The sequence below is a fragment of the Pectinophora gossypiella genome, chromosome 11 (assembly GCF_024362695.1).
Source record: "Pectinophora gossypiella chromosome 11, ilPecGoss1.1, whole genome shotgun sequence".
Taxonomy (NCBI): Eukaryota; Metazoa; Arthropoda; class Insecta; order Lepidoptera; family Gelechiidae; genus Pectinophora; species Pectinophora gossypiella.
This window is the reverse complement of record NC_065414.1, coordinates 14,141,674-14,165,966: the sequence shown is the minus strand read 5'-3', so window position 1 is coordinate 14,165,966 and position 24,293 is coordinate 14,141,674. Positions and strand designations below refer to the sequence as shown.

The window sequence follows — 24,293 nt, the reverse complement described above, 5'->3', positions numbered from 1 at the left end:
GTATATCAAATAATTATCTTTTTTTATATTTTTAACATGATATACATATATAGAGTGTATAATTCAACCAGCTGCACAATGCACTTAAATCAGATATATTTTACTTTTATTTTTATAGATTATTTTGTACATATACTATTTTAACATTATTATTAAACTTTATTTCAGTCAGTTCAAGAAGACGAGATGAAAAATTTAAAAGAAAAGCTGAACAAGTCCCGCCTCAAGATCAAACGACTTAATGAAAAAAAAAAAACATTGTGACAGGGTGTCACAAAGACAGTTTCTAATTTCTAAGCTGTTTAGAAATTAATAAATTTGTATTTATTGTAAATATAATGTACATAATTAATAACGTGTATAATAAATACTTGCTAATGAACAGATTTACGATCTAATTTATATTTCATTTTACCTCGTGTTCTTATTTACTCCTACTCCAACATTCCAGGTTGATACGAACTGCGCCCAATAAAGAATGTAATGAATGTTATAGATTTGTGTAAGCGACTTAGATAAATCTTGACTAAACCTTCCTTTACAAATACAAATATACTTTATTGCACACAACATACAATACTTACAAGTTTTACACGAAAGATACAGTACACCACCTACCTACCTTTTACTTTCCCTTTCTGTTCTCTTATGAATACTTGTATGCCGTATTTTTTTAAGTATAATGCTATATCTAGTAGGTACGAGTATGGTAATCCTAGTATTGAAACAGCTTGTAGCCCTAGTAAAGACCGCCATTTTATGTTTACAGAGTGGCACGTTTTTTCTGTAGGTATTTTTCCAGTCCATACTCTTTTCTATGTCTATGGCGTGACCCCATCGGGCCTCTTACCGTCTGTGCGGCTTAGACCCGGCGGCGGCGGTTCCAATTTGCACGGCACGTCGATCGACACCAGTGCACGGCGGATGACATCATAAATAAATTCGAATATTACAAAATACTTACCGATGAAACGATAACAGTTGGCTATTTTCTTTCCTTCCTGAATGTGAGCTGCAGCTCCAAACTAATATAAACCAGACAATATAATCCAAAAATGGTTAGATACTTACCTATCAGAGACAGAGTCTCCTTTCATCAAGAAGAAGATAATTGCATCCTACAAAAAGAAATCTTGTAAAAAAAAATTATCGACATTAATTGTAAGTAAATTTAATTTTATCGACATATTACTAAAGTGAAACCCAACACTAGGCAATGAAAAACTTGTGACAACCTACGAAATTACGAAACAATTTTTGTATATGCGTCTTTGTCTAACATTACGCCGGTTCCGTAAGATAAAGTAGAGCAGAATTATAGAGTTCTGTTGCTATTTTAGCCTTCCTTCTATGCTTTAGTTATTGTTCTGAGGCGAGTACAAAACACGTTACGACGATATTATATAGTATATTTATCTCTTTTTAACTTATGACGGCTCATATTAGTGCGAAAGACAAAACCTATGTTTTTCTTTCGTCTTAATACGCTCCGTCTATTTTGATTCTATATTTGTTGAATATACTAAACTTGTTCTTTGGTTTTGGCGGTATTACCTAGTAAATGGATTGTCAGTTATTATTCTTGATATCGTTCGTCTGCGCCTGTAGTCCGCTCCGGAGAGGCCTGAAATTTTCCTAGTTAACGAATGGGCAACTCAATTAGTTTTTGTTAAGAACCTAAACAATATTGTTTTATAAATTTCTAGACACAAAATTTAAAAAGTTCATGCCTGCTGTTGCTGATGCTAGTTAGTGCTTCAGAGAGGCGTAGTGGGGTCTCGTCAGTACTCGGGTTGGATCAAGTTGTATATCAATGGTCATGACTCATGATTTTTTTTTTTTTTTGTTTTGGTTTTCCCCGAAGGGTAAGGCAAAGGGAACTATGCCCATACAGCCATGTCTTACGTATTTTTTTTTTTCTTGATGATTAATGAAATGATGAAAGGTGATGAATGATGATGATGAAACCTAAGCCCCCACCCTCGGAGTAGACTCCTACTCCGAACCCCAAACGAATTAACTCAAAAGTCCGCATAAACTTTTGAGCTATGAAGCGGCTTCCCAGCACGAAGCGAAAATAGGCAGATACACTTTGTTCATTGAATACTCCAATATAATAACACTCGCGAATGTCTTCCGACTAACTTAATGCGATCATTAACCACAAAACACCACTTCGTATTAATTATTTAGATTACTCAATGAAGAAAACAACTATCCCGTTCCCGTCTCCCGCCGAAAAGCCTCATGCATGACTCATGACTCATGACACCGTAAATAAAATAAATCGAACGATATTATACATCCATGTTGAAACCAGGCCAAAACGTAAAAAAAACTTTGACATGTATTAAAAAAAAAATAGAAAATGGAGAGAAGTGCTAATGATAAATCGGTTTTCCTTTGAAGTGTTGAATTTAAAACGAACCCAATAGGGTTACATACGTGTTTTACAACGTTAAAGACTGAGTTTCACAAAACCAATATGTTTTTATGTGATAAAAGCACAACGGGATCGGGAGCGGAACTTTGCTTTGGTCATTTCATTTACAGTAACATTTTTTGATTTCATGTTTTCATTCGGTTATTAGGATTAGGATTTTTGTATTTTCATTCCATTTCATTTCTTGCAAACATCGTATTGTTGTTATAAACTTAGTATTTAATTAGTTTTTAGGGTTGTTAAGGTTATATCATAAGCTTTCACTATGAATATTCAAGTTTGTAGGGATACATCAGACGCTGTGGCGTTGTATCTGCCTCAGCGTTTGTATCTAAAGCCATTTGCAAAGCTAAATATTTCTGTACAGCTCCCTCCCCACAAGGTCCACGGCAAGTCGATATCAAACTGGGAATTGATGGAGAAACTTCGCAAAATGATAATACCTGACGCCTTCTCCATACTAAAAGTGATGAAGCATAGTTCGGAAGTGATAAGGTTTGATGCCGAGTTAGAGCAGCGCGACAGGCTCGAGCGCGTCATAGCGCGGCTGGAAGGCCGCATCATCCAGTTAAATGACTATCCGGATCCATTAAAAGTGAAAGTGTCCGAATCCAAGGTGGATTTCCCGTCCCGTCATTCTTGGGACTCCTTCTTCCGCGACGCGACAGACATGGACGAGATGAAGCCTGGTGAAAGACCAGATACAGTTCATATAGCAAATCTTCCCATTCGTTGGTTCGTTCATGACAGAGACCGTGATGAAGATGCTCCTCCTTCAGAGAGTATAATAAAGAAAGTGTTTGAGAAGTACGGGAATATCCGGCAAGTGGATGTTCCAGCAGCTGATCCATTTAGGATGCAAATGAAGTCTTCTATGAGAGGGATTTCAATACCTGCAGCAGATTCAGCATTATATTTTGAAAGTTATATACAGTTTAGTGAGTATGTTGGGTTTGTCCGGTGCATGGATGCACTTAGAGGCAAGAAGCTGCTAAGAAAGAAGGAAGATATTGCAGAGTGGTGTGGTATTAGAGTAGACTTTGACAAAACCAAGCATATGACGGATGCGGCAGTAAAACGAAGAGCAATTGTTCGCGAGAGACTGGCGACGCGACAGAGAGCCAAAGAGGAGGAAGATCAGGCTGAGAAAGATAAAATTGCGAAGAGAGAAGCTAGAGAAAGGTAAATAACAATATTTCTTGCAGCATGTTTAGTGTTTTCATTTGACCTCTGACTTTTAACACAAAATGTATATGTGTATTTTATTATACATAGTAAAAATAAAAAAAATAGATGAAAGCTAGTGGTGGCTGTCACATAAAATTATTATTTTGATTTCTATAATTATTTTACATACAGCTATTAGTGGCTTTATTAATGTCTTTCTATTCTATCATCTTATTGCCCTGTATTATGTTTATTCGAAACAGTTCTGGCCAATTTTCCTTTCAGTATCTCATATCCTGTCCACCTCCATGTTTTTTTTTATTACAAATATGTTAAGTTTGTCACTGAAAGTCTTATTTAGTCTTGTTTCTTAACCTCTCATATGCCGAGATACCAGACACAATAGATTTTACATTGTGTCTGGTCGAGATCCGCGTTCCAGCGTTTAAGGGGTTAATATTTTTATTTGTAGGGTTTTCATGTAGGTTTTTGTGGTGGCCCATATTGGGCATCCATAAGTTAGGCAGGGCATTATGCATGCAAAACTATGTTGGTTCTTCATTGCGATGTCTGGGTTTATCATAACTTTCCGAAGGGACCAATATCTCCTCCAAGAGTTTGTTAATCTGTCCTGGATTTCTCTACTCTGAACCGGCATGTATGAAGCGATTGATGAATGTGGAGGAAGCAAGAAAAGTGTGTCAGGATGGAAGCAAATGGAATTCCATAGTCTCTGCTCACCCCGGTGGGAAATTGGCCTGAGTTTATGTATGTATGTGAAGTCAGCTAGAGATATAAGCATCCATATTCATCTACGTATTTTATGTCGCTGTAGTTGACTGATGGGGTTTTTTTGGCTAATTGTCATCAGTTTAATTTTGGCAGTTTTTAGACTTATTTTTCTATTTCTCTACAGAATCGATAAAATGACCGAGACAACATTTCGTCACGTTACGCGTGTTAGCTCTATAGGTGTCTGTTCGTACTCCATCGTGTCCTGTTTTTCTACAGTTTTATAAACGGTAGTCGTGTAGTTTCTTCTAACAGTATGTTGATGATATCGGATCGCCGAGTTACGTTTACCTTCTTCACATTATCAGTAATGCTCAGTATCCAAGATTTGATGCTGTCTAGTTCTCTAAAGGCCTTCTTAACCCCTCCCCGTTTTTCCTATATGATCGTTTATTATTTGGATTCTTTTCTCATTCTATGCTTCATAATACTTGTCTTTACTTCCGTGCTCAGTCCTTAATTATTTAATTATTAATAATTTTCATTAAACGCCAATGTGCATAAGAGCTGAGCTCATTTTCTTGCAGACAAAAAGAGACTGTCTCACGTATTATATTTCACTCTTTAAGACAAAAATACGAGCGTGCCGAGAGAGAAAAGCTGGACAGAATGAGAGAGAGAGAAGAGAGACGGAAGAAAAAGCAGCTGGCGAAGTTGATGGAGAGAGATGACGTAGATCTGAACAGCAAGGTGGCCGAGGAGCAGCGAAAGTTGCTGAAAGCGCAGAAGAAGCTGCAAGCTATTCGACTGATCGAAGAGCTGTTTAAAAGGATAGAGGTGTGTTTTTTTGCATATTCCACATCATATTGTGTATTTTTGTTTTTATTCTAATTGGAATCTAACTGCCAGTATTTTGTGGCCCACACTTAAAACCAAGTAAGCGCCTTTTTGAAAAATCACATTGTCACGTGATTTTGTTCAACAAAACCTCGGTTTCTTTTCATTAATTTTAACGGCTCTGTGGTCCAGTGGTTGAGCGTTGTGCTCACGATCCGGAGGTCCCGGTTTCGATTCCCGGTGGGGACAAATCACCTTATTGTCCGAAAGTGAGATGATCCGTGCTTCGGAATGCACGCTAAGCCGTTGGTCCAGGTTATTACTTACTGATGTAAGTACGTAGTAGTTACATGAGTCATGTCAGGGGCCTATGGCGCTTCAATACTAACCCAGTCACCAGGGTTGATAGGGTTGGTAATCCACCTTACAACCTACACGATAGAAGAGATAGAGGTCATACAATTTTACCTGAATTGCGAGTATTTGCGAGGTTTTGTTAGCAAAAATCATATGCGAATGTGACTTTTCAAAAACGCGGTAGGTACGTGGTTTTCATTATGAGGCGATATTTTAAACGCGAAAGACTGACAAAAACTTTCTTTTTCACGCATGAACCGTTTTGTATGACAAATGGAAGAGAAGGAAATGGGATGCCTACCTTGGGACGGACTAGAGATAATTAAAATCTATAAATAAAGCAGTATAACATGGTAATCCCTCCGTTTCAGTTGCGTCCGGAACTCCAGCGGCAAGTGAACGGTCACGCAGGAGAGCGCTACTACAGCGCGGGCGAGCGCTCGGCGCGCGCGCGCATCGTGGAGCGGTACAAGCGCGCGCACGAGCAGGCGCTGGACGGGCAGCGGGCGCGGGTGAAGGACGCGCTCGATGGTACGAAGGATTTATATCGTCATTGGAAAGGCAAAATTACGAAAGCGGTAAAAGGCCATTACCATCAGATGCTAAGTTTCCTGCCCACTCTAGAAACATGGGCGGACCCAGGAGGGTTCATGGGGGTCATGACCATGGGTCAGGTCATGAGAGGCCACTGCAATTTTATCTAATTATCTACGGAGATACGGAGAACAGCCTCCGTGGTCTAGTGGTTAGAGCGTTAGGCTCACGATCTGGAGGTTCGGGTTCGATTCCCGACGGGGACATTGTCGAAATCACTTTGTGAGACTGTCCTTTGTTTGGTAACGACTTTTCAAGCTTGATGAATCACCTGATTGTCCGAAAAAGTAAGATGATTCCGTGCTTCGGAGGGCACGTTAAGCCGTTGGTTGGGCTATTAGACGTAAAAACACCTCCACCAACCCGCATTGGAGCAGCGTGGTGGAGTATGCTCCATACCCCCTCCGGTTGATTGAGGAGAGGCCTGCGCCCAGCAGTGGGACGTATATAGGATGTTAATGTATGTTATCTATGGAGATAGGTTGTCTTGCGACCTGGTGACCCCCCCCCCCCCCCCCCCCCGACATAAAAACTGGATCCGTTCCCGTCTAGAAACTTCTTTGCCTTCTTACCTATTTGTGACTGTGAGGATCTCACATTAAATGACATATGGTTAGTACCATTAGACTAAATCCTTTACGCCAATGGTTGGTGCTTGTAATAAGAGTGGTGAGCAGCGGTGAGTGGTGGGCAAGAAAGCTCGGTGAGGCGTGGGTACTTACTTCATCTTGCGATGGATGTACCTCTGACTACCCTAATATACCGGGTGTTAATGACATCGTAACGAATACTGAGGGGGATGATTCAGACCATCGCGCTAATTCATGATATTTTTGTTTTTTTTTTTAAATTATTCGCAAGATGGAAAATTCCACTTGATATCAAAACCATGGCCTGAATAAGTTTTCGTTACGATGTCACTTACACCTTGTATAGTCGTGAGCTTATGTTATTATTATTATTAATAGCCCTCAATGTTCCACTGCAGGGCAAAGGCCTCTCTTCCCTTCTACCACTCCTCCCTGTCCACAGCTTGCTCGCGGTACCGTTTCGAGAAGCTTCCGCGACGTCTGACAGCATGAGCAGCGTCAGCGTCTGAGCTTATGTTATTGAAATCCTAAAATCCATCATCAGGTCGCATAGTAATCCGTTCAGCTCTGGAGACCAAGAAACCGATTCGCGAGCGTCGCGCCTCGTCCCTCAGCTCGCTGTCCTCTGGCGAGAGGGACCACAAGCGCGTCAAGACGGAGCGCCTCACCACGCCCGAGCGACACAACGAGTTTAATAAGGCTGCAGGTAATGAAAATTGACATTCAGACATATATGGGTCATTTTTCTCTTTTATCGACAATAAAAAGACATTTTCTCAATTTATCGGATTTAACATCTTTAAAATTATAACGGCAATAAATATTTTAAAACAAAACATTATATACAGGGTGGCCCAGAAGTTCAGGTTCAAAATGAAAAATTAGAAAGAGGAGCTCATTAGCTACCAGAAACACCCCCATGTATGTTCAGCAATTATTTACGGTTTAGGAGATATGACCCATTTTGTACCTTTTTCTAGATTTTCTACCTTACTTCAGATATAATCATTTTGTCGCTATCCTTTTCTTAATAATTATTTTATTTTACTTCACAACTATGCCTAAGGCTGTGTACCGCTCAATCAAAGATAAATCAAAGTGAAATCAAAGATAAAAAAAAGTTATCGGAAATCAAAGTGAAAATTCGACCAAAATTGTTACAGTTGTTAAAACTTCGCCGAAGAATAACAAACACATGAGATTGTCATGGACACTGAAAGTATTTCTAAAAACTGCTCCATTTAATAAGCTTTTAGAAACATTAAAAAAAGTACCCTTAATATGGGCAAAAAACTAAGTAATTAGCCATTAAAGATTGCAAGACAGACAGATTTGAAGGAAAATTTGACATTCTCATACAATGTAGCTGCTACTTTCTAACGTTGTTAAAGGTGCTCAAATACACATTTTAATTAAAAGTAAATAAAAATCACGCTTATAATCGCTAACAGGGTAGACATAGCAACAATCCGAAGACAAAACTTGCAGTCACTTTTGGTATTCGTATTTTAATGAAGGTACTTACATAGATTTCAAGGAAAAAGTTATCCCCAAACACTGTTGGTGATTCATACTATTGGATACTAAAATAAAATCTGTCTTTGAGCACCTTTAACAACGTTAGAAAGTAGCAGCTACATTGTATGAGAATGTCAAATTTTCCTTCAAATCTGTCTGTCTTGCAATCTTTAAGGGCTAATTACTTAGTTTTTTGCCCATATTAAGGGTACTTTTTTTGAATGTTTCTAAAAGCTTATTAAATGGAGCAGTTTTTAGAAATATTTTCAGTGTCCATGACAATCTCATGTGTTTGTTATTTTATTCTTCGGCGAAGTTTTAACAACTGTAGTAACCGCTATCGTATGGGCGTCGACATCACACACGGAGATGCGCGTATAATAATATAACGTCAATGTGTAGTGTCTGTGTAAAACGAGGTTTTTAGTATGAAGTGTGCTTGTACGCTGAGCTACATGTTAGCGTCCGTACTCACGACCATGCCTGTCTCCGACATATATATGGAAGTTTTTGTATAATTGCAGGCATGTACGGAATGCCGGGCCCCTACGGCTTCGGCTACCCATTCGCCGCAGTGCCTCCGCCCGGATACTTCCCCCCGCAAAGTATGAGTATTTGTATCCACATTTCTTTTTTTTTGCATTTATTTATATTTACAAATTTATAAGTACACAACAATAAGTTGGTATACAGGGTGTTAGTGATACCGTACCGAATGCTGAGGTGGACGAATCATCTCATGATTCTGAGTTAATATCAAGTGGAATTTACCGTCGCAAAAATCATGACGTGTTATTTTTAAATTATTTATTTAAAATTCTATACTTTTGCGATAGAAAATTCTTCTGTATATTAAGTTATACTTCTCAGTATTCGTTACTAGGTCACTTACACGTACAAGTACATACAGGTAGCAGTACAGATATGTGGGTGTTAGTGACACTAACGAAAACTTTGTGCGATGATTCAGGCCATGATTCTGAGTTGATATCAAGTGGGATTTCCTGTCGGAAAATTAATGGACTTTTTAGTCTTTTTTTTACTATTTTCGGTTCCATACGGGCAAAAGCGACAGGAAATTCCACTTGATATAAATTCAGAATCATGGTCTGAATCATCCCACAAAGTTTTCGTTACAGCGTCACTAACAACCTGTACGCTTGACATTAAACAAAATATTATCTTTTTCCAAAATATGCCATATTCACTGCCTTTCCAATAAAAAATAAGCTTGTTTATATTTTATTGATAGTAAGGTAAAAACTACGAAGCGAAGTCCAATCGAATTATTTTATAATTGGATGATTCAATTTTGCTTGGTTGTCAAATATTTGAGCACACGTTGACCGCTTGATTATTTTTTTATTGGTAAGGCGGATAGTGTTTTATTTCGGTGCGGCCGATGTATCCTCTCCTCATTGATGTAAAGCAAGTTAGGAGGTAAGAAAAATAGTATAGCAATTTGTTTTTTAAGTTAAATTAGGACTGTACACTTGATTGGTCTAAAACAAGACTGTCTTAAGACACTTGGGTCTCGGTAGTTATAAATTGTGTTGGTGCTTAAGTGTAACTAAGCGTCTTAAAACAGTTTTGTACAAAATATAGTAATCGACGAAGCTAGTAAGGCGGTAACGACCGCTCGTAAGGTGCCCGGTGGCCCGCTGTCATAGAATAAACTAATATGGAACTAATAACGAATAAATGATGATTAAATAATGAATATATGATGAATAAATAAAGTATAAATGATGAATAATAATTCATGAATAAATGATGAATAAATAATGAATATATGATGAATAAATCATTTATTCATGAATAAATAATGAATAAATTATGATGAATAAATAAAGTATAAATGATGAATAAATAATGAATATATGATGAATAAATCATTTATTCATGAATAAATAATGAATAAATTATAATGAATAAATAAAGTATAAATGATGAATAAATGATGGATAAATGTTGAATAAATAATGAACCAATGCCCCTTAGCGCCAGCGATGTACTACCCGGTGCGCGGCAACTACTACCCGCCGCCGGAGGTGTACGCGGGGCGCGGGCGCGGCGCGCGGGGGCGGGCGCGCGGCCGCGGGCGGCCCGGCATGCCCTACTTCCACGGGCCCGACGCCAGCCACCAGTACTACAAGTAAGTGGCCCGGCCAACTTATCGTGTGGATTGTGAGGTGGAATACCAACCTCATCAACTCTGGTGTCAGGGTTATTAGTGAGCCGACGAACAACGACTACATACTTACGTCTGTAAGTAGTAACCGGGACCAACGGCTTAACGTGCCTTCCGAAGCACGGATCATGTTACTTTCGGACAATCAGAACAATCAGTGTCCCATTCACCTCGTATAACAAAGGGAACCAATGTCTGTAAGAAAGTGTCCGCGGCGCGTCTTGTGACAAGCGACGTGACGGTGTGTAACAACACTGCACACTCGATATTGCACTTTATTTAAGCAGCCATAACATTTTCATTTGAGGGAACAAAGTATACATAACTTAAAAACGCTTCAGACGCTTTTTTAGAAAAACTCGTTAGTCAATGTGAGTGTATTTTTTTTTTTACATCTTCGTTTATCTTTATTTATTTATTTATTTATGGATCACTTACAGCTATGCACATTATAACATTTAGTTAGAACATAATTAAACAAAGTAAAACAGTACTTATGTGTAAGCCTATTACAAGTGAACACAACATTCACCATAAAAAGAAAACAACATCTAGTCTGTTGAGACTAACTTCTCAACAGCTAAAATCTCACTATTAATAACACTAATATATGATATTATTGCACTAGATGGTACAAAAAACAAATAAACTATACTAATTTAACAAATAAACTATACTAATTTAAGTGTATTTGTTTATAGTATGTCAATGAGGTCCTGATGAATTATGGAACTTCCATTATTAAGAACTTTTTAGGAGTAGGAGTAGGAGAAACGGTTAAAATATGATTGGAAGGCAGATCTTTTGCCAGTCTTAATTTATTTATTTTCCAAAATTAAATACCAGGTTTTGAAAGCGTTTAAGGTATTTTCATACCGGTAGCGTAGGTAACCTTTACCTTAACCGAAAATATCTTTATTCAGTAGGTAACGTAGTTACTCTTTGAATCGTCAATGTTTATATAACGAACGTATCATCAGCCTAAAACTACAGCAGCTTCTCATAACCTGTATAGCAGGTATTTCGAGTCGTTAATTACTCCTTGCTTTTATATGAAAGTCTGTAAACATTCATTTACAAAGTACTTGTTAAACTACAGATACTTCAAGCGCCTGACAGAACAAGAGGGCCGCAACGAGCACTGCACCCGTCGATCCCGCTCCCGCTCCCGTTCCCGCTCCCGCCGGCGCTCGTACACCCGCTCCCGCTCCCGCCGCCGCTCCTACAGCCGCTCACGCTCACGCTCGCGCGAGCGGCGCAGCCGCAGCAGGAGTCGGCGGTCACGGACCACGAGCCGCTCCAGGTACTATTTCTACGTGTATATCAGGATCGCGGGTGTATTTCTCAGATTAGCCTAAATATATTGCAGTTATTTGGTACCTTCTGTGAACTTTTACGTATCTCTCCTGAAACTGTGTACCTACGTCCATACAATGATATTTTGAATATTAGGTACACCCGCCATCATGATGTCAGAACCGCGGGTGTACTGTTAACCAATATGTACCTTAGTACACTGTTTAACTACATTTGGTACCTCTTGTGTACCTCAAGAAACAAGTATTAAACCAATAAAATATGGTATACTTTCTGAGAAATTTCAAAAAAACATTTTTTTTGCACTGTGAGTGTGCAATCAATACAAAAGTACGTACCTCATTTTTTATACACTAGATATGCTCTAGCAACTAGATATAACGGCCTCCGTAGTCCAGTGGCTGAGCGTTAAGCTCGATCCGGAGGTCCCGGGTTCGAATCCCGATGGATGTACTTGGGAACGCACGTAGAACAACTAGGCTACTACGACTTTATATTAAAACATTAAACTTTTACAGGTTTTAAAAACGGTTAAGGTATAAGTTTACGCTACCGTGTTTTCATACCGGTATGAAACGACGGTACCGAATTCCTATTGGTCCGTAAAATCGATACCGTAATTTTATACCGGTATGATAACGGTAACCTTAACTGTTTTCGAGCCCGGATCTTCGGCTTTTACAGCGTAACCGCGTCGCGGCGCGATTATAAGTGTTAGTACCTGTAGATAAATAGATAATTAATTATCGTCTCCAACTTTTATATTCTGTTTTAGATGCGAACACATTGATGGCAGACGAGGTGCCGTAATGTTAGTCAATTATCTGTTATTAGTGTTTTACCCTGCCCTGCTGCCTGCCTGTGTTTTAGTGTGACCTAACCTGTATTAGGCTGGTTTTCCCTTCGCGGGTTGGAAGGTCAGACAGGCAGGCAGTCGCTTCTGTAAAAAACTGTACCTGTCAAATCTTCAGGTTAGGTAAGCGGAGTCTGTGAAAAACGGGATAGTGCTAGGGAGATCATGATGATGATTAATGTTTTAGATAATTTGTAAACTTCATCTCTTGTTATATATCAATGCGTCCATAATTAGCTGGCATACCGAAACTTAAGTGTATTTTATATTGTGTGTTTGTATGTACTGCTGTTGAATTACGTGAGCGACAGACGGAGGGTGAAGAAGAGAAACTAGAATCACTTAGAATGAAATTATATTTTAAATTTACAGCTAAACCTAACTAACCTAGGTGCGAATGAGTCCGAAGTTAGGACTACACTGAATTTTACTTAAAAACTATTTTACATTATGGCTAAATCGAGGTCACAATTTGGTGGCGTGATTGACGTCAGCGCATCGCGTTCGGGCGCTGGCTCAGCAGGCTGGCTGTTCCATTAATTACGCTGACTTGAACTCGTGGAACGACGCTGGTCACGGCGTATGGGTGTGAGCAGGCGGGCGAAGGTACCGGTTACGTAACACACTATAGTACATACATACATAAACTCACGCCCGTATTCCCCGAAGGGGTGGGCAGAACTACAAATAATCAAGAAACTATTTGCAGCCACTTTTGATACATAGTCCTAAGGTGGACAATGATAAACCGTATGATGATAGAGGATCTGCCTATCGCTCTTACAGATGATCCATCATGTTCGACAGGACGCTGTCCCTATGCACCATAGTAAATAAATAATTAGCTACAGCTTATTATAAAATACCAGTGCTCCGTTATTCTATGCACTTGCGCACGTTAATTACTTACTACCGTCCGGGCGGCGACGGGCCGTTGGCGGCCCTATGACACCGCGAGTAGCGAAGCCATATCAACTGATGCTTCAATGTTTAGGCTCATTTTAGCACGCAGCGGTCGCTGACGAGATAGATGACGGTATAGGAAAATTTGTACTGAGTGACTTATCTGTGACGTCATAACAATTGAGTAATCTGTGCAATTTATTTACATTTCATGACTTTACAGTACAGAAGCGCCAATGCGCCGTGAAACTTTAAATATAAACAATAATATAATTAAACATATGAAACTTAACTACGTAATATTATAATAATATTGTTTATCCTAAAACCTTCTCTACATAAATACCAAGTGTCATAAAATAGATGACGCACACTATTGCTTCATCGATTCTGACACGTGCGGTCGCTCTCTCTCGCTCTAGCAAATGATGGTTCTGAATGACAGAAAAGGAGCACAGGAAAGTGTAAAGTAACACTACTTCACACCTGGCCACACGGCCAGGGCGGTTAAAAGGCCACATCGAAACAATTAATCGAGAAAAGTAATATTGCTTTTTGACATTGCGCACTTACTTTTATATGCGCAAATGTTAAATTACAATATTGCTTGAATGAATTGCTTCGACGTGGCCTTTTGACCCCCAGATGTAGTTCAACACTAAGTGCTCTCCTGTGATCTTCCATCGAAAATGAACGATTTTTTATTTCGGTTTCAGATCTCACCACAGCCGGTCGCGGTCCCGGTCTCGCAAGCGATCCCGGTCACGTCACTCGAGGTCCAGGTCCCGGTCGAAATCCAAACACCGGTCGGTCAAAACCCCGGACAAACCGCCCAGTGCAGACAGCAGCAAATTCCTGTCTCCCAGCAAGATGAGGAAGCAACGGTCTAAGAGCTGGTCACTCCCAAAAGAAGGAGAAAAGAGCTGGTCGACAAGCCCTAAGAACAAATAGCAAACTATAAATATATTTAATGTTTAGTATTATCCTTTGTTTTATTAAAAGTGTGATGAAGAAAAGCAAAAAGAAAGAAAGAAAAAAAGAAGAAAGAAAGAAGAGCAAAATTGGGTAATTCAGTGAATAAAATGCATGCAGTTGTTAGTAGCCAATGTATCTCGCAAGATGCGAGGATGGCTGTTGCAGTACTTGTCCCTACGCTGAATTTTTTGTGTGTGTTTATGAAGATATTGATGAATGTGGAGGAAGCAATAGAAGTGTGTCAGGATCGAAGCAAATGGAATTCCATAGTCTCTGCATACCCCGGTGGGAAATAGGCGTGACTTTATATGTATCTGTTGTGCACGCGAACAAATTTTTATCTGTTCTGTAAACAAGAACTGTTTGTTTTCTGTCAAACTGGTCCGCGCGTATAATATCAAATACCAGCGCATGCATATGCGTCGTCGCGTAAGCATGACTTTTTTTATTTTAGAATTTAGGAAAGTAATCTTTTAAAAGTATAAAAAATGGTATTAATGGTTAATTCATTATTATTTCTACGGCAATTCTCTTCCGTCACTCAAGAAAGTTATTTATTGGCATGAAAAAATTATGAAAAATAGTAAAGGATGACGGAAAAAAATATTTGAAAAATATTTGAGTGAGATAAAAAGAAAAAAAGAATGCACGCAAGTCAAACGTAAGTAAGTATGTGAGTAACACGGACCTCCACGGACCGGAAGTATATCCCACTGCTGGGTATAGGTCTCATCGATCAACCGGATGGGGTATGGAGCATATTCCAACACGCTGCTCTACTGCGGGTGGAGGTGCTCGGCAGTGTCTTCTGCACGGAATCATATTACTTTTATGAGTGGAATAAACGGCTGAATTACGTTTTGATGGCAATTGAGGATTAAACGTCAATCTGTTTACGACAACAGGTTCGCTTCCCATTATAAGAATTTAACTATATTAAGATTCGACTCGACGACTATAACATTGCAATTCGAACAATCCTTTAAAATATAGGTAGGTTCATCATCATCATTGGCCACAGCATCTATCGTAGATGATTGTTGCAGCACTTGTGAGTCTACGGGTTCCCGCAGCGCCGCCGATGGCTATAGAGCCCTATAGCAGCGCGGCATTTTTTGCCACATCGTTCGCACACAAAACGTAAAAGGTAGGTTATTTATCTCAATAATTATTGCAATTATTTGTTGCATCCTAACTACCTAACCTATTAATATGATTGTACTTTAGTAATTTTTTCGAAATAAATAACGATATCATTTTTTGCTGTAAAAACCCTATCATTTAATCTTCTTTTCGTCATTATTTAGACTTCCCAAATTCATTAATACTTGTATATGTACCATTTATCATCGGATTACATAAATCTTAATCTGTATCCGTCGCGTTCGCGATTTTGGGTGACTATTCTGAAATCACTTGTAGTTTTAATAATAAATCTTTATTACAAGTAGCCATTGACTAATATGTGTTAGTAAATGACTTATTTCTAGTGTTAGTATAAAAAAGAAATAACATACAATATCGCCCACTGCAGCGACGCAAATAGGGGCTCTCATCCCCAATCGAACAGAGAGCAAGGTTGGTTTTCTGAGTATTTTTATTTTGTTTTTTTTTTTTTTTTTTTTGCGCCAGAGGGAGACAGGCAGCGCGCGCTCTCCTTCTAACTCCTTAGCGGCTTACTAAATGCCAACAAATACTAAATAACAATATTGCTTTTTTAATTGCTTCAATGTCGCTTTATTAGATCAACTGTAACTCCTGGCTCCCTGTTGATTGCGTAACCAACAAGAACCAGGTATCAGGTATGCACGATGTTTTAATGAGATAGGGCTCTTAGGATAGTAAGAAACGCCACACACGCATCATGTGAGTAAAGCGCATAAAGAGTGATTAAGTACTTATAAGAAATTTAGCTCCTCAGCTGAACTGGGAGTGAAGAAAAAACATAGAATGTGTTCTGCTGGACGACGAAGGTCGCGGGAAGCCGTTGGATGCGGGCAGCGCAGGACCGATCGTCGTGGAGATCTTGGGGGAGGCCTATGCCCAGCAGTGGGCGTCGTACGGCTGATGATGATGTGTTCTGCTGCCTCTCCTCCCGTGCATGTCGTAAAAGCCGACAAAGGGAAAGCGTCCTACCAAAAATGATGAATCTATATGGGCGATAGGCTGATCCCCTATCACCATACGGTTCATCATTATCCATCTTAGGAGTATGTATCAAAAGTGGCTGCAAATGGTGTTCCGATTATTTGTGGCTCTGCCTACCCCTTCGGGGAACATGGGCGTGAGTTTATGTATGTATGTAAATTTAATTACCATCGGATTTGAAAATCGTCACCTGTGTTATCAAAGGGATTAAAATTTGTCAATGACGTATCAGTAGGATAAGTAGATAACATTTGAAGTAATTAGCCATTTGTAATTAGTGGTCACTCAGTGAGTAGCAGACTTTGACAATGAAAGGGTTCGCTTTAATTTTGTTGTGCGTTGCTGTGGCTGTGCAGGTGAGTAGCAGAAAGATTTATGTATTTATTCTCATGGTGAAAAGACCAGTCGGATCAAGAGTACCTACTCTAAACCGGCGAGTATGAACGAATATTGAATGGATGAAGCCAAAGGGGTGTCTCGGGATCATACCTAGTAGTAGAAATACCGTGATCTCTATCTCATCATCATCATCATCAGCCCATTAACGTCCCCACTGCAGGGGCACGGGCCTTCCCTATAGATGGATAGGGAGATCGGGCCTTAAACCATCACGCGGGTACAGTGCGGATTGATGGTTATTAACGACTGCTAATGCAGCCGGGCCCAACGGCTTAACGTGCCTTCCGAAGCACGGAGGAGCTCGAGATGAAAACTTTTTTTGTGGTCACCCATCCTATGACCGGCCTTTGCGAAACTTGCTTAACTTCAACAATCGCAGACCGAGCGCGTTTACCGCTGCGCCACCGAGCTCCTCAATCTCTATCTCACTCACTCATAAATTTAAGAGCCACGCTTTTGTCGGCGTAGCATTCTCCGTGCTACTTTTTTAGGGAAAAATAGGGCAGAGGTTTCCCTCTTGCTTTCCACCCCGCAGTACTCTGTCTGACGCGAGTGAGATGGCGCCCAGAGTAGTCTATTCCAAAGCCCTACTAGGACTCCTGTCGTCCGCCTCTGAATAGTACTGACAGTTACTGATGCCCTCTATCAGTCTCTGTGGCTTGCTCCTTGCATTCTCGTACCGATGGCTCCCATTTCCGCCTCTGTAATCGTTGACGCCTTACCCATATCCCTGGGCAAGTTATTCGTTCTACCCCGGAGGTCTGGGTCTCTATCGGAACTCATCCACCATCTCACTCGGCCTATTGAAGTAAGAGGCGAACGTAAAATGACTACATGGAGAAAAGCATCAGTTTATTTGTATAATTGATTTATTTATTTATACAAATAAACTGATGCTTTTCTCCATGTCGTCATTAACTTCTACACATTTCTTTTATTGATATTGAGTTGACAAAGATAACTACTTTACAGAATTTAATTCACTACGCCAGGTGCCTATATCTCACACAGATTATGTATTAATAAATTATTATCTCTGTTTTTAGAATTGAAATGATTAAGTAATATGGATTATAATTTATAATATTGAGGTGACGTCATGTACTGTACTTACTGTTTCTTTTTGTTTTAGGGTCGTAGCACTGGCGTGCAGAGTAAGTATACACATCAGATTTATTGTGTGTATCAACAAAGACCGCCTTAGCACACCCCGGACACTTCAAATTCAAATTGCAATTGCAACTCATACAAACACACATCATACAATACATATATGTACATATCTGCATCCACTTCACCTTGTGCAACATTTTGTCTGCCTCATTTTCTCATTGTTATTATTTACATTATATTCGCTCTCATTATTTTATAATATGTACCTATTTTGATTTGTCAAACTTTTTAATTGGCTGTATAAGTATGTAATCTTAAGTTGTTAATATTGTAGTTTTATGCTGTAAAGTTTGCAATAAACGATAAAATAAATAAATAAAATTCAAAATTCAAATACTAAATATTTATTTCGGAAACCAGTCCATATTATGTTAGTAACAGAAAGCTTAACCTAGTATATCAAACAAACAACCTCGTTTTACACAGACAGTACACATTGACATTATCAACAGGCGCAATTGTGTGTGTGTGTTGTCTGAGGGCTGCCATGCCAATTACAATGTCTAATTTAACCGTTATTATATTACTTAGGTAGGTAGTACCATTAGTTTTAGGTATTACTTAGTATTATTCCTTATTCTATGACCTTAGTACAAAAGGAAGGCTAAAGATGATTCTAAGTTTAAAATAAAAAGTGAAAGCGATAGTGTCGCAGAAAATCTGTGTACTTACTTATTTATATTTGCGGCGCGGCCTCTGTGGTTCAGTGGTTGAGCTTTGTGCTGACATTCCGGAGATCCCAGGTTCAAATCCCGGTAGGGACAAATCACAAAAATCACTTTGTGATCCCCAATTTGGTTAGGACATTACAGGGTGATCACCTGATTGTCCAAATGTAAGATGATCCGTGCACGGAAGGCACGTTAAGCCGTTGGTCCCAGTTACTACTTACTGATGTAATGTATTCGAAACATGACTCACGTCAGGGGCCTTTGGTTGTTCAATAGTAGATAACTCTGACACCAGGGTTGATGAGGTTGGTAATCCACCTCACAACCCACACGATAGAAGAAGACGACTGCACTGTTATGTATCATTATGTCGCCTGGTAGGAATGTTTGTATTGTATACCAATCGGTAACAGAGACACGTTTCTTAGTAACTCTTAATTAGGTGAAGCGAGCACCTGCAGGCTAGGCAAAAGCATGTTTCCTGCGATTGAATGGCTGGTTGTAAAACTAATTGATTACTTACTTGAACTACGCTTATCTATTGTTTTTATAGTACATAAAATACAGTCTTCTCTGGTGGAGTAAAGAAGAAAATATACAAGGCATTAGTGACATCGTAACAAATACTGAGGAGGACCTTATGATCATTCTAATGAACATCCTCTACGCTTTTTGTAATTGTTTTGTGAAAATTTTTAAGTGATTTTATTTTTTGTGTGTGGCGTCCTTTTTATAATAAACAATTTCTATTCTTCTATTCTATTCGTTCTACTCTATTACTTATCTTCTACGGCATTATGCTCTGACGGGCTGGTGACTTAGCCGAGCTTTCATTATTATCTAAGACCATAAGGGGGTTAAAAAGGCCACATACAAAGCAATTCATCTAAAAAAGCAATATTGCAATTTGACATTTGCGCATATAAAAGTAAGTGCGCAATGCAAACAAAATGTCAAACAGCAATATTTCTTTTTTAGATGAATTGCTTCGATGTGGCCTTTTTAAACCCCCTGGGGCCTGTTTAATAAAACTTACAATTGTAAATTACAACGACAATTTGATGTTCATTACGTGGCTAATATGAAACTGCAAAATATTCGTGATCACACACTCCGCAATGTACATCAAATTGTCATTGTAATTTACAATTGTAAGTTTTATAAAACAGGCCCCTGGCCTGTGTAGTTTACCTTCTTATGACTTGAAGATTTTGGCATGCGCCACTTAACTAGGAAGCTCTGCAAAGCAACAGCACCGGGCTCGGCGTTAATTATATCGAGGGCTTCGACCAATGGACGCAGGCAATGCTATCTACATGGATAACGTCGCATGGCTATTGGTCAAACTCTGACAGGGATTAGGTTGCCAGTGGCCAATTTATCAAAAGACACAGGCGCTAAAAGTTTCTAACCCAACCTTGCATCTCCAGCTGTAGCCAGCAACAAGGCCGTCGCTGCCCTAGGAGAGAACCCCTGGCTGGTGCACCTGCGGCTGGCCGTCGCCACCAGCGGTTTCCTCAACTCCTGCGCCGGCTCGCTCATCAGCCAGTCCTGGGTGCTCACCACCGGCTCCTGTGTCGAGAAGTACGATCATTCTAAAATTCAAAATACTGTTTTACATTTGTGGATGAAATCCGAAATACTTTGAATATGTTGTGTGTAGTCATACTGAAGGGAGGGGGTATGTGACTTTTATATTACTTATTATCTCCGTAGATAATTAAGTAGTTAAAATTGCGGTGGCCACGGATCCGCCCATGACCAGCCTAGTAGCATGGTGGATTATGCTAAGTATAGGTATATTGTTTTGCCCAGCGTCGGAACATCTTCAGGCAACGTATATTATGTTTATGTTTTTGTCAGTGCCCGTTTCATCTGGGTCCGTTACGGCGCCGTGAACGTGGTCAACCCGTCCCTGGTCACGGAGACGTCTGTGGTCCGCGTGTTCCCCGACTGGGCGCCTGGGCGCGTCGAGACAGATGTCGCTCTCGTCAGCATCAACCGCGTCGTGCAGTTCAATGGTTAGTATACTTACTATAATTTTACAATATTTGTGAAACAGCCTCCGTGGTCTAGTGGTAAGAGCATTGGGCTCAAGATTTAATTGCCGATGGGGACACTGTCGAAAATCACACTGAAAGGCTGTCCTTTGTTTTGCTAGGACATTGTAGGCTAAATCAGATGATTTAGGTTGTCCGAAAAACTATGTGTCTTCCATGCTTCGGAAGGCCGTTGGTCTCGGGCTTCGAGCTTAAATGCCTCCACCAACCCGCAGTGGAGTATGCTCCATGCCCTCTCCGGTTGATTGAGGGGAGGCTTGTGGCCAGCAGTGGGATGTATAGTTTTTTTATGTTATGTTATGGTTTTTTAATTTTATGAATGTTGGGATCATAAATGATTATTACGTCCATTAATTAAGAGGATTCAAGACGTTGCCCTGAGCCTCGGTTCGCGCACATCTGAGCGCCCTTAGGTCTTAAGTTTTGTCTCGTAAGAGCTCTCAGCGATCCCGCATTCGTCCGTCCCAAATCTACAATAAGTCACGACACAAAACAAATAATTGTGTTCTGGAATGTCTTGGTATATTTTTGTATAAGTAATTATACTTTTTTGACCATCTGCAGAGAACATCGCCCCAGTATCCCTCGCCAGCAGCCTAGATCTGCCTGAAACCGCCAACTTCTGCGGCTTCGGAGCTTTGGAAGACGGTTTGTTCTTATTATGTCGTTTAAATTATAAGTGGAGCCCGCGCGATTATACCAGGCTTTCCCAAACTAAGGGTCGCGAACCACTAACGCGACTCGTGAGCCAATGACCGGTAAAAAATACCTTTATTCATATAATAAATATCTTAGAAGTGGTGCCACCGTACTTAAGACATTAGAATAGAATAACACAACATGTAGATGTTACATTAAAACATATTATGTTATCGACATCAAAGGACAACTCTACTTTGAGTACATGATCTGTCAAAGCTGATTAACGTGATGTGTGAAATCAATTATTTGTACAAATGTGACGGCTTTGCTGAAAATATGCGTCTGCATCGTATTTAAGGTTCAATAAACTTTACAAAAACCAGACCATGTAATGTATTTCTTGCACACAAATATGAATTATGTGGTCGATAACTTACCCATGGAGAGACATTATTTTGATCGCTCTCCATTACAACAGCCATTCTCACAACCAATGGCTACGCAAGCCATGGTTCATAATGAATAACTATTTCACAGATATTTTTGTATATGAAAAGTTAAAATAACGTCCCAAAATACTAAAAAACTAACAGCAGGTTTGGTATCCAGCTGGCTACCACAACGTCTCAAAAGTGGAACCACTGACGTTCTAGACATAGGGAAGAAAGCGAGCTGTGATAGTTTCATCGTCATTCTAAAATATTATCTGTCCATTCAAATACTTGGTCCTTGTGCCTGTCAATTTCCGTGCAACAACCACTAGAATTTGACTGTGGCGCGCTGTCAGTTTGACGTTCCGCCAGAGTGCCTTCACTCTCGCCCTATAAACTAGTTGGCGCCACAATCGATGCGCCGTCATATACATGTTCGTCGGCGGAATTCACTAATATTAGTCTAAAGTAAGTATGTTAGTAAATAGATTGCATACATTGTCGATTTGGATTATCTGTAATGTCTATTTAAATGTGAAATAAATAAATAAACCTCTTTCTCCTATTCTGTGAGTAATACTATAGAAATTGTTTTGTTTACTTTCTGCGGGATGTGTTCAGGTCCTGGTGAGGTCCTGAGCTGCTTCGACGTGACCCTGAGCGGTGCTGGCGAAATCTCCTTCGTGGCACAGAGCGAGGATGGCCAGACTACCCAGGTATGCACCAATAGGCGCTGGACATTGGACAACACCGTCCTGCTTCATCAAACAATCAATCAAAGACACAACAGCGTTTATCGCACAAATAGATATAAGAGAGGTACAATCGGATAAAATAAGCGCAATAGGCGGCCTTATTACTAAACAGCAATTTCTGGTCGATTCCCGTTACTTATAACGTTTGTTGTGGCATTTTCAGTTCGACAACGGAGCTCCCCTGGTAAGCGATGGTGTGCAGATCGGTATCCTGGTGTCCGGAGAGAGCGGCAGTAAGTTTCCCTTTTATTTAGATTACATAAATGGTGGTGCAGTTGTTGAGCTTTGCGCTCACGATCCGGAGGACCCGGGTTGAAAGCCCGGTGGGGACACAATCACTGTGATCCCTAGATTGGTTAGGACATTACAGGCTGACACCCGATTGTCCGAAAGTATGATGTATGTGCTTCAGAAGGCACGTTAAGCCGTTGGTCCTGCTTACTGCTTACTGCTGTAAGTACGTAGTCGTTACATGAGTCATGAGGGCCTGGTGGCTAAATAATAACCCTGGCACCAGGGTTGCTGAGGGTGGTGATCATTCTCACAACCCACACAACAGAAGATATCTTCTTTGGCAACCTATTATTAGGTATATTACAGGGTGTTAGCGACATCGTAACGAGTACTGAGGGGGATGATTCAGACTATGATTCTGAGTTCATCCCTCAAAGTATTCGTTACGATGTCACTAACACCCTTATTGTCCCTTATGTGTCATTAACGCATCGCAGGCCGCGGAAGTCAGAAGAAAAAAGAAAGAAAAAAAAACACCCTTATGTTATGAAAAATCAGGTTTAGGGGACACTTAGCTTTGAAAACAAAACTTTAATAAAAAATCTTTCACACAGCCTTCATCAGCCCCGCCGTCTTCCGCGACTGGATCCAGATCATCATTGGAGAGACCCTTAGCGCTTAAAGAAATTCAGCTAGCTACACACGCCTTGGACGGAGTAGCCGAGCTCTTCGTAGAGCGACACATATAGTTATAACATTAACATCAATAAAAGATTTAATTAAATAAAACACGTTTCTTTTATTTTGGAATTATTATCAGCACGGGCATGTGCTTTCCACCATGACGGATCGGGACTCTGAAAAGACAACATAAGCTCACGACTATATCCCAATTGGGGTAGTCAGAGGTCCATCTATCGCAAGATGAACTAAGTAGGTAAAGTGCCCATAGTATATTAGTAAATTCAAAAATTTACTTTGCAAGGAAATTTTGTACTTTTAGTAAAATTTACGTACAGTTTTAATGATTTTTATAGACTTACGTAATAATAATAATAATCTAATAATTACTTAAATAATATTTTTTATAATAGTAAGTAATTAAATATATTAGTCAGTAAATAATTTAATTTTCAATAATAAAATTTACGTCCTTAGAATGTTGGAGATACCAATTGAATGGTAACACTTACGTCATCAATAGGCAAGCAATGGCGGCTTGTCATAGGATTGAGCATACCTGGTCTTCTTATACCACGACATGACGAACCTTATGCCTCTAGTTTCGCGGTTACTAGTTATG

General features: G+C 39.8%; 2 protein-coding genes across 4 annotated transcripts; both read left to right on the top strand.

Annotated features, from left to right (window-relative positions):
• Window positions 1-2,343: 2,343 nt before the first annotated feature.
• LOC126370537 (A-kinase anchor protein 17A) lies at window positions 2,344-14,485 on the top strand. 3 transcript variants are annotated; one of them, XM_050015433.1, is made up of 9 exons: window positions 2,345-2,537; window positions 2,811-3,625; window positions 4,972-5,179; window positions 5,908-6,067; window positions 7,265-7,426; window positions 8,763-8,843; window positions 10,240-10,393; window positions 11,529-11,732; window positions 14,219-14,485. In XM_050015433.1, exons 2-9 carry the CDS (start codon window positions 2,859-2,861, stop codon window positions 14,451-14,453), a joined length of 1,971 nt encoding a protein of 656 aa, XP_049871390.1. In that variant the 5' UTR covers window positions 2,345-2,537; window positions 2,811-2,858; the 3' UTR covers window positions 14,454-14,485. The 3 variants fall into 3 exon arrangements, with proteins under 3 accessions (XP_049871388.1, XP_049871390.1, XP_049871389.1); XM_050015432.1 differs by having other exon boundaries at window positions 2,345-2,552; XM_050015431.1 differs by having other exon boundaries at window positions 2,344-3,625.
• Window positions 14,486-16,882: 2,397 nt separating this feature from the next.
• On the top strand, window positions 16,883-23,779 carry LOC126370612 (chymotrypsin BII-like). The gene is made up of 8 exons (XM_050015574.1): window positions 16,883-16,981; window positions 18,157-18,178; window positions 20,299-20,452; window positions 20,732-20,889; window positions 21,493-21,576; window positions 22,623-22,717; window positions 22,920-22,989; window positions 23,605-23,779. The coding sequence occupies exons 1-8, from the start codon at window positions 16,934-16,936 to the stop codon at window positions 23,670-23,672; spliced, it is 699 nt and encodes a 232-aa protein (XP_049871531.1). The 5' UTR covers window positions 16,883-16,933; the 3' UTR covers window positions 23,673-23,779.
• The last annotated feature ends 514 nt before the right edge of the window (window positions 23,780-24,293 follow it).